A 14636-nucleotide genomic window follows, 5' to 3' on the forward strand; every position below is an offset into this window, starting at 1 on the left:
TCAGTTCAGATAGACACCTTAGTGCCAACCAACTCTCAGTTGACAAAGATAGGGATTCTGGTTATGAAAAATGTTTGAAGCCCTTTGTCACTCTCTAAAACAGAAGGTGAGGTGCGCAATTCTTTTAAGAACTTCACAACTATTATAATGATTTCCTATAGTCATTTCCTCTAGTTTGATTGATTGATATAAAGATATTGAGCAAAAAATAGTTGTAGAGAAATATTGGTGCAATTTACACTGATGAATTTTTATTACAGTTTCAATTAACATTATGGGATGGACTATTCAAGATTATGTTGCTGTACTACTTTGGATCTACTTGCTAATTTCCCAGTTATTGGCACAAAGTAAGTTGCAATTTAAAAAACATGCATTTGGAACAGAAATGGTGTATTTTTCTTTTTAAAATGTATATAAGAACTGGGATAAAAGTCAGAGCTAAATCAGTCTTCAACATTACACTGTTTGCCAGGCTACTTTAATGTTGATGTACAATGATTTTAGATTGTTTATGTACAAAAAAATGAAATTTAACAAAAATTTAGGTTTCAAGGTAAATAATACAGATAAATATTGTAATGTTTAGCATAAGCTAAAGAAAACAACCAACAACAATATAGACTATACTACAACTTTTTGGACAATATCCAATCTAGGTTAGTCACTGGGACCAAAGGTTTTGTCTTCTGAGCTTTTTGAGTTGTGCTGGAGCCCATTTTCATGGAACTTCTCTCTTCTTTTTGGACAGTGTTAATACATAAAGAAGATATAATTTAAAAAATGTTTTGAATAGGATTTAATGAACTTTTACTAAAGCAGTTTAATTCCAATATAATTTTGTTTGCATTTTATTTATTTTATCATTTTATTTATTTATTTGTCATTTTAATAATTCTTTTCCAGCAGATTTTGTTTATTAATATTATATATTGATTTTAATTTTGGCTGAGTTATCTTTCACAGATTGCATAAACATGTCCGTTATCTCTCCAAAATGGATTATTAATATTTTAGTTATTGCCCAATTGTGTTTTATTTGTATCTATTATATTATTACATACTTAATAATTATGACAGCCTATAAGTTAATTAAAAATAAATACATAAAATATTTTTTGTCTTTATACAGAATAAACCTGCTAAAACCAATGGATTTAAATTAGTACGATAATTCGATCAATCTACTGTACTATAATTAAATTTGGATTAATGCATTGCTTATAATTAAAAGACAGATATAAAATTGTAGTGACTGGTATCCTTGATTTCCTGGAATATCTCAAGAAATTTGAAGTTACATCAACATTCTCTTGTTACTTTATTATAAAATCCATTTTACAAAGCAAAAATTATTATAGACAGGAAGAATAATCTATTAATATGTGTTAGGAATATTGAACCATTTATATGGTAGTTGCACAGGATTTTTCTTTTTTCAATCACTCTTACTTATTTCTTTTGAAGATTTATGTCCCCCCAGTGAATATTCTGATGAGGAAGACACCTCAGAAGAAACAGGTAGTATTTTAAAGATTGATTGATTCATTATTTGCCATCAAGTCATTTTTGACTCCTAGTGACCACATAGATTTTCTTCCTGGCAGTCTATTCCTAATCTATTCTTCCAAGTCTTCCAACTGTGCATTCTTCTCTATTGTAACTGAGTCCATTCACCTTGCTGTGGGTTGTCCTCTTCTCTTTCTTTTCCCCTTCCTAGAATTAGAAATGTTTCTAGAATGCTGGGTTTTTGCATAATGTATCTGGAGTACGATAATTTGATATTGGCTATTTGTGTCTCAAGTTAGAACTCTGGTTTATTTCTTGGTTGATCCATTGGTTTGTTTTCTTGGCCATCTACAATATTCTCAGAACTCTTCATCAACACCAAAATTCATCCACAAATATGTACTCACAGTCTTTTCAGTTCTGCACTATACTTCATAAAAATCTTTTTCCAACTTCCCAAATGCTTTGTCCCAAGGAAGAGAATGTTTTATCTTAAATTCAGGTTGATTTGGAATTTATTTTGCTGCCTTCTTCTGATTGTATTTGAATGGTGGAAAGTGGTGGAGACTGACAGAAAGTACCCTGAAGACTACTTACAATTGTCTTCGAAGTATTTGATCTCAGAAAACTATAAATAAGGGCTAAGTCACTCAAGCCATGTTATATGGTTTGATCAAATGCAGAACAATTCTGAGCAGTTTCTGTGAAATGGACCTGAAACATGTCAAAGTGTTTTTCTCCTTCAAAGAAACTGAAATTGAGGAATAATTGACATCCTCCTGAGACAAGGTTCTTCCATCTGCACTAGTTATGGGGTGTTTGGGGGTCTAATTTAAGGCACTGGTAGTTACCTATAAAATACTATATGACTTGGGACCAGTTTACCTGAGTGATTGCCTTTTCCAAAAGTCTCTACCCATCCAACAAGGTCAAGGAAAAGGGGCATGCTGCAGATCCCGTCAGCCAAAAAATGCCGGCTGCTAAAAGCCAGAAGGCAAGCTTTTTTTGCAGTGGCCATTGCTCTAAGGACCATGTTCCCTTCTGTACCCAACCCTGTTAGCTTTTCATAAGGCCTTAAAAGCCTGGCTACCTTTTCAAACTTGGGGCGTCGAACATGACAATGGACCTATTCCCTAGCTATATTGCTAACAAGTCAAATATCTTGCTGTGTGATGTTTTTATTGTTTTAAAAATGTTAATTTTGAATTGTAATATATTTTATGAACTGTAAGCCAGCCAGAGTCATTGGCTCAGGTGGGTGGCCATAGAAATTGAACAAATAAAATAAATAAATAAGGAGGCATAGGAAGACAAGTGGAAAATATAGCTATCCAAAAGTTTCACAGATACAAAGACTTTATCGCATTCTCATCTATGTCTTCAATAGGTCAGGAATAAATTAACTCCACTCACAAACATGATCAGTTTGAAGGGTAACAAAGGTCTATAAAAGATAAATGTATTTATAATTGCTATATAGAAAATCTGAAGCTGTCCTTTATATCTTTTCTTTTTTCTTTCTTTTATTATTTTCAAACTTATTTTTCAATTTTCTCTTTTTTTCTTCTCTAAGTTTATATTGTTTTTGCTCTGTAAAATAAACAGTCAGTAAAAATTTCTTTTAAAAAGTACATGGTGGGATAACCATTATCGGAGAGCATCAAGGATTCTATGGTGAAATTTATGGAAATCTTTTATACATGATTGCACATCATAACTGAGGATAAATTAAATATATAAAGTGGCACAAATGGAAATTATAACAACCTTGCCTTGAATCCTAAGTTGTCCAACTATTTTCCAGTGAGAACTAAATAATGTAGAGTGAGAAGTGAAGCTGGTGGAGAACAGGTAAACTGTCTGAGCCAAATATATGCATAAATAATGTAATATATGTTGTTAAAGGGATTTAATAGTTATAAACATAAGTTCGCAGGTTTGACAGTTCTTTGACAGCTGACAGTTCCACACGCGGCTACCGCTGACAGCTCCACACACGGTTACCGCTGACAGCTACCGATAACAGCTGCGACCTGACAGCTCCACATGCGGTCAGCAGGGATTGGTCGAGCAGAAGCAGCGGGAGAATCCCCGAACAGGGATTGGCCAGAAGTCTGCCAGCGGGACTATATAAGGGGGTTTAAAATGTGCTAACATTGTTCCTGAGGAGATGAATAAACAGCTGATCTCACTCAAGCCTGCTGTCCTTTTTTTGACTGGGAACCCGCCGCTACAATACATCTGGCAACGAAGGTGGTACTGCTTCACGGAGCAAATACAGAGCAAAGTCACTGGGGGAAAATAGCCCCACAAGACCCGTGAAGCAGCAGGCACCAGGACAGCATGACATCATTGGGACAAATAAGAGAATTTGACATCAAATACCCCAAGCGATGGGAATCACACTTCGGGCAGGTAGAAGGGTACCTTCTATTCAACAAAATTACTGAAGACTGCCTGAAGGCTGCAGCATTACTATGCCTCAGTGGACCTGCCGTCTATGATGTTGCTGCCGGCCTTTGCAACCCGGGCCCAGTCAACACTGTCCCTTATGTGGTCCTGACTGACCTATTGAACAAGCATTTCATACCAGCTCATTCAGAGCTACACTGGCGACTATGGTTCGCCCAGCAGACTCAGCAGCCAGGAGAAGCTGCAACAGACTTTGTTGCTGCTGTCAGACACACCGCTCGCTGGTGCCATTTCCCGGACTTAGAAGATAAGATCCGGGACCAGATCATCCTAGGACTCCTCGACAAGCGGCTCCAAAGGAAAATAGTTGCCAAACCAACTATGAGCCTTGCCGAGGTCGTCAGTGAGATCCGGGCATATGAAATGACTCGTGAGGAAAACCTAGACCAGCCCTCCAACGGACTCCAGGGGTCAATACATCTTTGCAACTCAGCCGACAACAAAGAAGAAATAACAGACCTCAACATCAGAATCGATGTAATTCAACAAAGCTACAAGAAACCTCTGTCACAGCGAGGTGCCGCAAGGCCTCCAAACAAACCACTGGCGTTGACCTACCAAGACCCCCGCACACTGAACAATGGTCAGAGATGCACCAGCTGCGAAGCAGCCCACCCACGGGCATCCTGCAAATTCAGAAATGCCAAATGCCATGAGTGTGGCAAAACCGGGCACATCCGCACTGTCTGTCGCAGCCGGAACTGAGAGAATGTCAATGACCTGGATTCAGCCCTACCAGGTATGACAAACCCCTACACCCCACGCACAGAGCCCCCCTGGCCCTCAGTTCAGATTACTAACTGGAGAGGAACACCTAATAACCGTTTAAATGTTCATCAGTTGCTAAGGCCCAAAATTAGAATCAAAGTCCATTTACAGGGAATCCCCTGTGAAATGGAGGTGGATTCAGGCTCCTCGGTCTCCATAATTTCTATGGAGACCTATAACACAATCTGTGGCCTTAGCAAACAGCAAATTCCCCTAAAATCTACTAAAATGAGATTGGCTGACTTCCAACAGGCCCCAATTAAGCTTAAGGGAATAGCCACCCTAAACGTTAGATTCAGGGGATTCCAGGGCCCACTTGAAGTATTAGTCACCCAGGGAAAGGGGGCCAGCTTAGTGGGACTCAACTGGTTCAAGGCCTTGGGTATTTGGTTAGGGGGAGTCTACCTTACCCAGGCCAAAAGCCTCGAATCCGTCTGCAAACAATTTGCAGACGTATTCAATGGTTCCCTAGGAGGGTACACGGCCCCCCCAATCTCCCTAAAATTTAAACCTGATGTCCTTCCTGTTAGAATTAAGGCCAGAAGAGTTCCCTTTACCCACAAACAAAAAATCGAGGACAAACTGGAATGCTTAGTAAAACTAGGGGTGCTAGAACCCGTGGAAGGAGGGACCTGGGAAACCCCTATAGTCACCCCCGTGAAACCTAACGGGGACGTGCGCATATGCGCTGACTATAAAGCCACCCTCAACCACGCTCTCAACCCACATGCTTACCCTGTTCCTTCGGTGAAGCATGTCCTCTCTGCCTTTCAGTCTGGCGCCATCTTCTCCAAGCTAGATCTCACGCATGCTTACTTGCAGCTCCCTGTTACCAGGGAGACAGCAGACGCGCAAACACCGCGGGGCTTTCAAAGTTCACAGACTGCAGTTTGGCATTTCTGCCGCGCCTGGGATTTTCCAGGAAGTCATGGAGCGAACTTTGAAAGGCATTCCGGGGGTGTGTTCTTACTTCGATGACATCCTAATTGCTGTGGAAAATGAAGAGACACTAGCAGAGAGACTACAAACAGTACTTAGCAGATTTCGTACTGCTGGGTTAAAACTAAAAAGAGAAAAATGTTCAATTGGGGTGACATCCACAGAATTCTTGGGCTACAGGATAGATGCACAGGGGATCCATCCAACAGAGTCCAAGGTAAGAGCTATTAAAAGAGCCCCTACTCCAAAAAATAAAGCAGAGCTTCAAACCTTCTTGGGGCTCTTAAATTTCTACCATACCTTCCTTCCCCAGAAAGCTGCAAGAGCAGAACCTTTACATAGATTACTAGATAAAAATGCCCCATGGAAGTGGACCACACTCCATGAAAACTGTTTCAGGAACCTAAAAGAGCTGCTATCCAGCAATTCTACCATCACCCATTATAATGAGCATAAACCAATTTGTATCGCATGTGACGCATCCCCTTATGGGGTTGGCACCGTGCTAAGCCATCTGGAGGAAGGAGGGGTCCAGAACCCAATAGCATATTACTCACAGACATTCACAAGGGCGGAGAGGAATTATGCCCAAATAGATAAAGAAGCATTAACCATTGTTGCAGGGGTTAAAAAATTCCACGATTACCTATATGGCAGAGAATTTATGATCTTTACAGATCACAAGCCCTTGCTGGGGCTTTTCACCATGGACAAACAAGCCCCCCAAATTCTGTCCCCTAGGGTTCTGCGCTGGTCCACTTTTTTATCAGCATATACGTTCAAATTACTTCACAAGCCCGGCAAAGACATGTGTCATGCTGATGGGCTTAGCAGACTGCCTTTAGCAGACATTGATCCAGCCCCAGCCCCAGGGGGACAGATCTTGGCCATCGAAGAATTGCCAGATTGCCCCCTGCAAGTGAAAGACATAGCTTCTGCAACAACCACAGACAGGCTCCTCAGCAGGGTACTGGGTTGGGTAACCTCTGGCTGGCAGGCCCATAGCCCAGGGCCTGAATTCCAGGCCTACTTTAATAGGAGAAATGAATTATCCACCCACCAAGGGTGCATCTTATGGGGAAGCCAAGTAGTCATCCCTGAAAAACACAGACAAAGAGCCCTCTTAGCCCTGCATGAGGGACACCCAGGGGTGGTAAAAATGAAGGCCTTAGCTCGCAGCTACCTTTGGTGGCCGGGGTTGGATAAACACATAGAGGAGCATGTTGCCAGATGCCAGCCATGCCAACAATCCAGACCAGGGCCACTACACGCACCCCTACACAAGTGGGAGTCAGCCCGCAAACCCTGGTCAAGGATCCACTTAGATTTTGCAGGACCCTTCCAGGGGCAACTGTTCCTTATCATAGTTGACAGCTATTCCAGGTGGCTAGAGGTCATCCCAGTTAGAAGCCTGACTACAGCCAGCACAGTACAAGTGCTTAGGGGGCTCTTCACCACGCACGGTCTCCCCAATATTATAGTTTCAGACAATTCACTTGTGCTGATTTCCAGAATTTCACCAGGGCCAACTTGATTAAACATATCACCTCGGCTCCCTTCTGGCCATCCACTAACGGCCTGGCTGAAGTCATGGTCCGGACAACCAAGGACGTCTTATGATGCATCATTGCCAGAAATTGGCACCAACGATTGGCTCAGTTCCTTCTGGCCCACCACTCGACCCCTTGCTCAACCACAGGCAAAAGCCCAGCTGAATTGCGTTGGGGCCGCCGCCTAGTCACCAGACTAGACAGGCTACATCCAGACAGAATGGCAGCTGAGACAGAATTGCCAGTCCCCTCCAGACAATTCGACATAGGGGACCATGTGTGGGCAAGGAACTTTGGACTCAGAAACAAATGGCTGCCTGGGGTAGTCATCTTTCACACAGGGCCAATATCATATCTTGTTGAAGAGGAAGGGGGTCAGCAATTGAGATGTCATATTGACCAGCTGAGGAAAAGGGGACCTAGCATCCAAACCCCAGCACCAGCAGAACATCCAGCAACTTGGGAGCCAGGCAGCTTTAGCCCCGACCCTCAGGCAGAATTCGAAAACCTCCCAGACCCAGTAGAAACCTCTGGCCTAGGGGAAAATCCCTGCACCACCCTAAATCCCCAGAGCAGCCAGGTCCCCACGACCTGGAACCCCCCAGCTCCTACATCCTCATCTACCCAAGAAAGCCCGGTTGGCAATCCCCCCAGATGCTCCACCAAGAGCTGAAAGACCACCTGTTTATTTAAGGGATTACGTATGGCCAGGCGGCCAATAAGCAGGCAACAAGTTGTTTAAATATTGTTAACTGTTTAATTATTGGGGGGAAGGGGTGTAATATATGTTGTTAAAGGGATTTAATAGTTATAAACATAAGTTCGCAGGTTTGACAGTTCTTTGACAGCTGACAGCTCCACACGCGGCTACTGCTGACAGCTCCACACGTGGTTACCGCTGACAGCTACCGATAACAGCTGCGACCTGACAGCTCCACATGCGGTCGGCAGGGATTAGTCGAGCGGAAGCAGCGGGAGAATCCCCGAACAGGGATTGGCCAGGAGTCTGCCAGCGGGACTATATAAGGGGGTTTAAAACGCACTAACATTGATCCTGAGGAGACGAATAAACAGCTGATCTCACTCAAGCCTGCTGTCCTTTTTTCGACCGGGAACCCACTGCTACAATACAAATAAAGTCAGTATAAACAATAATATTTTTACCCCATCTCTTTTTATCTCTCCAATGAGAATTTTCGGTAGCACTAGTGGCTACGAAAAGAGGAGAGAAACTTTTGTGAATGACTTTTTGTAAATTATATGTGTTCATTTACTGCAAACAAATGATCAGTGTAAATCAGTATTTCTCAACTTCAGCCATTTTAAGATCTGTGGACTTCAACTCCCAGAATTCCCCAACCAGCAACGCACTCATTCCTTATTTGTTAATTATTTTCCAATCACTATCATTTTCGTGCGGTATGGTAGTCCTTGTTCAAAGTTACTTGGTTATAACATTGTTAGAACACATAAGGACTGTAATTTGAAAGATGATTTGCAAATTTGGTTGAATCCATAAACAACCTTTTGTAGCCTGACCCTACATTTTGGCTTTTCATAACTATAAATATTGAGTTTTAAAAATTCACAAATGTTTCACTATAGTAGCATGTCAGGCAAGAGAATCTCTAAACAAAATATTCAGACAGATTTCATTATACAAATGTCATGTTTTATTTTTCATTATGATTGACCAGATTCTTCATACAATGAAGACGAATTGTGTATAAATTATATAATAAAAAATATCCACAATGAGCAGATGAAGATCTTGTGGGATCCTATAGAAAGGTTTACTGGAGGGAAATTTACGGTGTTTTATAGGTAAGTATTATTGAAAGACTGTACTCAGTTATATGGGAGGCATACAAATTTAATAAATAAATAAATAAATAAATAAATAAATAAATAAATAAATAAATAAATAAATAAATAAATAAATAAATAAATAAATAAATAAATTTTACTTCCTTTGAACAATTAAGTTTTAATACTAAAAGTTCCTTTGAATAAGTAACACAGTTTTACAAACAACATAAATGGTGTTGTTCATCATTTTTCCTCATTCTTTTGTTTTGTCTGGAAGAATATTTTTACTACTACAATAGGCCTCCCTTTTTCATTCTTTTAAATCCTTGAGAGCTTTTAAACAATGACATTGATATGAAGAAACTGTCAGAGATTTACTGTACATTTTACTTAAAAGAAAAAATTGAGCAGCAAACACATCATTAATTGAATTTCAGTGACATAGTTTTGGGCTAGGACCACAGAAGGCTGACTTTGATGTAAGTGGAACTAAATGAAATAAATAAAGAAATAAATGTGCCTTTAAAAAAATCCTCTCTGAATTGTGACTCTAACTGGCGAATACCAATCTGACTTCCACAAATATCCATTGTTAATTCTACTTTGAAAAATCCAGATACAATTTTTATCTCATTGGTTAAACATTCTATATTTTTGATACTTTCACTAACCTAAAACCTAAGTATGAGGAGACCAATTACCATTGATCTCACTGAACCTTCTTTAATGCACAGTTCTAACACTCTGTTCAGAATTATCTGAAGATATATTTTTGTGGAACTAACCTACAACCTAATGAGAGCATGATATTTTATACCAATGGTAGGCAAATACAGTAGATGCTGAAAACAAAAGCTACAAGTGGGGCATCAGAAGTGTGAGATGAAAAATCAGTGCTGATTTTTCTTGCAAACACCCATCCTGTGGGGAAAAAAGAATGAAGATTTGCATACAGGTAGTCCTTTACTTACAACCACTCTTTTAGCATCATTCAAAGTTACAACAACAGTGAAAAAAGTGACTTACAACTGGTCTTTGTATTTACAACTGTCACAGATCTCCACAATTATTTGATCAAAACTTGAGCACTTGGCAAGTATCTTGTATTTATGACTGTTGCAGCATCCCAGGATCATGTGATTGCCATTTGAGACCTTTCCAGTTGGCTTCTAACAAGCAAAGCCAATGGAAAAAGCTGGATTCACTTAACAACCCCTTGCTTCACATAACAATTGCATTGATTTTCTTAACAACCATGGCAAAAAGGTCATAAAATCAGATGCAACTCACTTAACAACCACTTTGCTTAGCAACGGAAATTCTGGTCTCAGTTGTGGTTGTAAACTGAAGACTACCTATATAGCCTTCTATTGGAGGAATGAAAGTACAGAGTTATTTAGATTAAGTTAAGGGAACTGTAAATGCTGCTGAGAGGCAGTGGAAAAAATAATCGTTTATCTACTGGGGCTATTATTATATCTTTAATGCAACCTAATGATTGCATTGGTTTTTCACAAGGTATCCAGAAGAATGCAGGTCAAAATATATTCAGATGGCTTGAGGACTGGGCTTCCTTTACAGAGTCAAAGCCAACACTATGTTGACTATTTTGGTCTCCTTGTGGACATCCCCGGTAGTTGCACTTTATGTATTATTTTTGCACTTAAATTGAAATTCAGTTATGACTGAATCCTTGTCACCTTAGAAAATGGATGAAGTAGCTGTTAATCCCACTGATTTTGCCTTCACATGTTTATTGTAGTACAGAAATGTAAACTGCCCTGACAGTTGGAAACACAATATTGGATTTTTGTTTTCCACTTCCACTCCTCTCTGTAGGATCTTATTCTAAGGACAAAGGTTAGGAGTTTGGGTGTAAGAATGGTATGTAGTAAAAGGAATTGGTGGTGATTGCAGTCCTGTGGTTGTGTGGGTTTTTCCCACTACACCGGAGACATTATGCATCATGCAGTATGTGGTTCAAAAGGTTACCACATTCAAACCTAATTTCTGAAACATTCTTATATAATGCTGCTGAGCAGTAAATATCTCATTGGCAGAGAAAACTAACAGTGCCAGCTGTAACAACCAGAATATCTGCAGAACACTTTACTATCATTGTGCCTCCCTGGCATTTTATGTTTTGCTGTTATTACCATTTTTTAAAGGAGAAAACAGATGGAGTCTGTTATGAATCTAAGAAGTGTCTGTCCATCCTTGTCAAACATTTAAGCCAGTCTGCATTGACTTTTTATATTGCAGAAAGACTGACATTAGCACAAGGAGTTGGGTTTATTTTTCCCCTGTCTTTTCTTTTCCTTTTTTCAAGTTAATATTGTTAAATCTATATTATTTCACTGTAGAAACTGAATTTATGTTGATTAAATTGCTGATTTTTATATGATGTGAGCATACCAAACTGAACGAAGATTTTAATATTAGTTCCTTTAAGTAGGAGTGAATATGCAACACCTTCCACACACACACACACACACACACCAGAGAGAGAAAGAGAGAAAGAGAGAGAGAGAGAGAGAAACAGAGATATGGATATAGATAGAAACACAAACACACAAACAAATTCCCAATGAATTGCTTAGTATTCACTTGGCCTACAAAACCTACAAAGCCTACTTGGCCTACAAAAACAGAGAGAGTTTATTAGAAAGTCATAATTTTTCAGGGTGGGAGAAAGCTAATTGTTTCACATGGCATGGAATTTCTTATGTTTATTCCTGGGACAATAAAGTAATCAGCATTTTCTGGAAAATAATAGGAATATTTTGTAGGATAGGAAACAGAGTATTATCAAAATAGGAATATTCTAAAAATATTCATTTCTATGATTCTCAAAAGATAATTTTGTATGATACCAGAGGACAACCAGGACCAAAATCCTCTCTTTCTTGTGGTCACACACAAACTGCAATCATATCACTATTTAATATTGCTATTTCAACTTTAGATTTGAGGAACAGAATTGGAAGCAGTGTGTCCAGTATGTCCATGATCGTGGATATATAATTGGTTGTGTTTTTAAAAATGAAGGACGTGAATTTGATATTTCCATCAGAGATACAAATGGGACACAAAAACTTTACCAGGATTTTAAACTAGAAAGCATAAAATTCTGTAAGTCTATATTTTTATATATTAGAAATCTATTCAAGTGACAAATATAATTATGGGGTACTTGGTATTTAATATAATTGTAACTGCATGAATAATAGCATTTGTAATTTGATATCATATTTCATAGCAAAAACATGGTAAGCAGTCATAAGAATATGACTTAATTGCTGGATTAATTCCAGACTTCTTGTCTTAAAATTTTTTCAGCTCTTCACTGAGTTGGAAATTTCAGTTGATTGAGATTTTAATGAGTCCTTGTTACTCAACAGGAAGTGTGAGAAAATTTATTAAAATCACCTTTTCTCTCTATAACACAGTGGTCCTCAACCTTTCTGGCTCTGCGGACGAGCAGGGGCAGTGGTGAGCAGTGGTGGCAATGTGGGGGGAAGGGATTGGTTTTGTGTGTGCAACCTAATCCCGTGCATACACGAATGGAGATTTGTGTGCTTGTCCACTGCTTGCATGGTCCAGTTCCCAATGGGCTGTGGACCAATAGGGACTAGAGGTTGGAAGACCCCTGCTCTAAATAATTAAGTATTTAATTTCCAGACAAAGGTTATTTTTAACAACCTTTGCCATAAACATGCTGATTTGACATTTTTGTTAAGAAAATATCTCGCTGTTTTAAATTGGAGCCATAGGAAACTGTCTTATTCCAAGTTAGACATTGTTCCATCTCACTATTAGCTTTGTAGAGTTTCAGCTGGTTTTTCTCTCAACTTTACTTGGGATCAGTCTAGAATAGTTTGCTTTCAGACTACAGAAAGATTAGAGACTCTAACACTAGCATCATTTTAGTTCTTTCTTTTATCTTGAAAAGAGTGCTGAATTTTCTACTGCAAGTTGCAGATTACATATTTAATATAGAAAAATCTATTCTCGTGACTGAACTGCCTTGCAAAAGGACTGCCAAAAATGATAAACCTGACCTGAGAAATTGCTAGTTCTGTTCTTTCACAATAAGTAAAACTGAAATCTGGATAATATCTTTTCCCAGTAGCTAAATTTTTCAGGGGCTGTAACCCAAAGAAGCAGCTCAAGTTCCTAGTAATGTAGAGCTCTTGAGTCATGAACTACAAGGGAAAAAAAAAGATTTAATTCTTGACTGCAGAAAGATATTCCTAAGTGAGACAAAATGGGAAGAAAGGATTACCAGTCACCTGAAATACAATTTTGAAGGAAAAACTGGGAGAGAAATCTAATAATGAATATGTTCCCTGACTCCCTCTAGTCTCCAATCATTTGAACCTGTGGCCTACCCATACCCTACAGAGAACAAAATATGGTTTCTTCATTATATATTTCCTTACAATACCTGAAAAATACTAATTTCTCAGCAGTTGTATAACATCCTGCTGCAGCATCAGGGCTTCCTAAAAAAAGAAACATAACCAAGAGCATATAAACACATAGAAGCCATCAATTTAAAAAAGTTAATGAGCTACAAATATTATTAACCTAGTTTTGCTCCTACCTTTTATTCCCAGTAGACGTAGTACTGCCCTATCAGATCACCTGCAATATTCTGGATTTTAAAATTTTATAGTAAAACCTAATGCCTTACATATTTAAAAGATCATTTTAATTACTGTACATAAAAATGTACAGTAATTAAAGGACTTTTAGAAAAATTATTAAACATTTAGAAAAAGGACTTTTAGAAAAATTATTAAACATTTAGATTCTTGCAATGTAATAAGTATTAGAAAATGAAAAGCAAATTTGTGGGCATCTAGAAAAGTTTCAATCTGTACTGATTTATTTCCATTTTTTCCAGTGAAGCCCAAATCTCCTCAAAATTTAACCTTCCTCTGGGAACATGACAAAGTGATCATAGAATATAAGCCACCTTTCTCTCTACGTTGTTTTATATTGGAATATCAGTACAAAAGTGACTTTGCTGAAGATTGGGTATGTGTCCGATGGAATTTTTTGTTACATAGATTCAAAGGTAAAGGGGATGGGAATGTTGAAAAGGCAGTTAACTATGTTTAAAAGCCTGTCATATGTAACAGTTATAGAACTGTTCTCTGTTAAAATAGAGTGGGATGTGGAACAACAGGTTGAAATAAAATGCAAAGATGCATTAAGGATGAACATTAGGAGGAATTTCATGATGGTAAAGGTTCTGTACAAGCAGAACAGTTTGCCTAGGACACTGGTGGACACCCACTTTTTGAAGAATTTCAAATGGATTGGAATTCAAATGGTTGGATGTGTGTGTGACTAGAAGATTACATGGTTCCTTCCAGTTTATATGTTCCAATATTCTATGAGGTTTCAGGCTAACGTGATGAATCTCATAATGATTATTTTTCCTGGTGATTACAGTAATCACAAAAAACATAGGCTTGCAAACACTCAGATATTTTTTCTTAATTGCCAATGTAAAAATAGAAAGATGGGAACTTAAAAGAATGATTTGTGCTTAATTGCTTTATGGTCTATGGTTCCCAT

The 14636-nt window shown here is 38.7% G+C and overlaps 1 protein-coding gene across 1 annotated transcript in view; it reads left to right on the forward strand.

Moving 5' to 3' along the window:
• Positions 1-219: 219 nt before the first annotated feature.
• The window catches only part of CRLF2 (cytokine receptor like factor 2), a gene marked incomplete at its 3' end in the record, with an annotated part of 55307 nt that continues 40890 nt past the window's right edge, over positions 220-14636 (forward strand). The window contains exons 1-5 of the mRNA XM_083362558.1: positions 220-350; positions 1468-1521; positions 8936-9062; positions 12013-12179; positions 13957-14090. Of these exons, the coding sequence (XP_083218684.1) occupies positions 275-350; positions 1468-1521; positions 8936-9062; positions 12013-12179; positions 13957-14090 (558 nt within the window). The 5' untranslated portion in view covers positions 220-274. The remainder of the gene's footprint in view (positions 351-1467; positions 1522-8935; positions 9063-12012; positions 12180-13956; positions 14091-14636) is intronic.

This window comes from Vipera ursinii (genome assembly GCF_947247035.1).
Source record: "Vipera ursinii genome assembly, chromosome: 4".
In the NCBI taxonomy this organism is placed as follows: Eukaryota; Metazoa; Chordata; class Lepidosauria; order Squamata; family Viperidae; genus Vipera; species Vipera ursinii.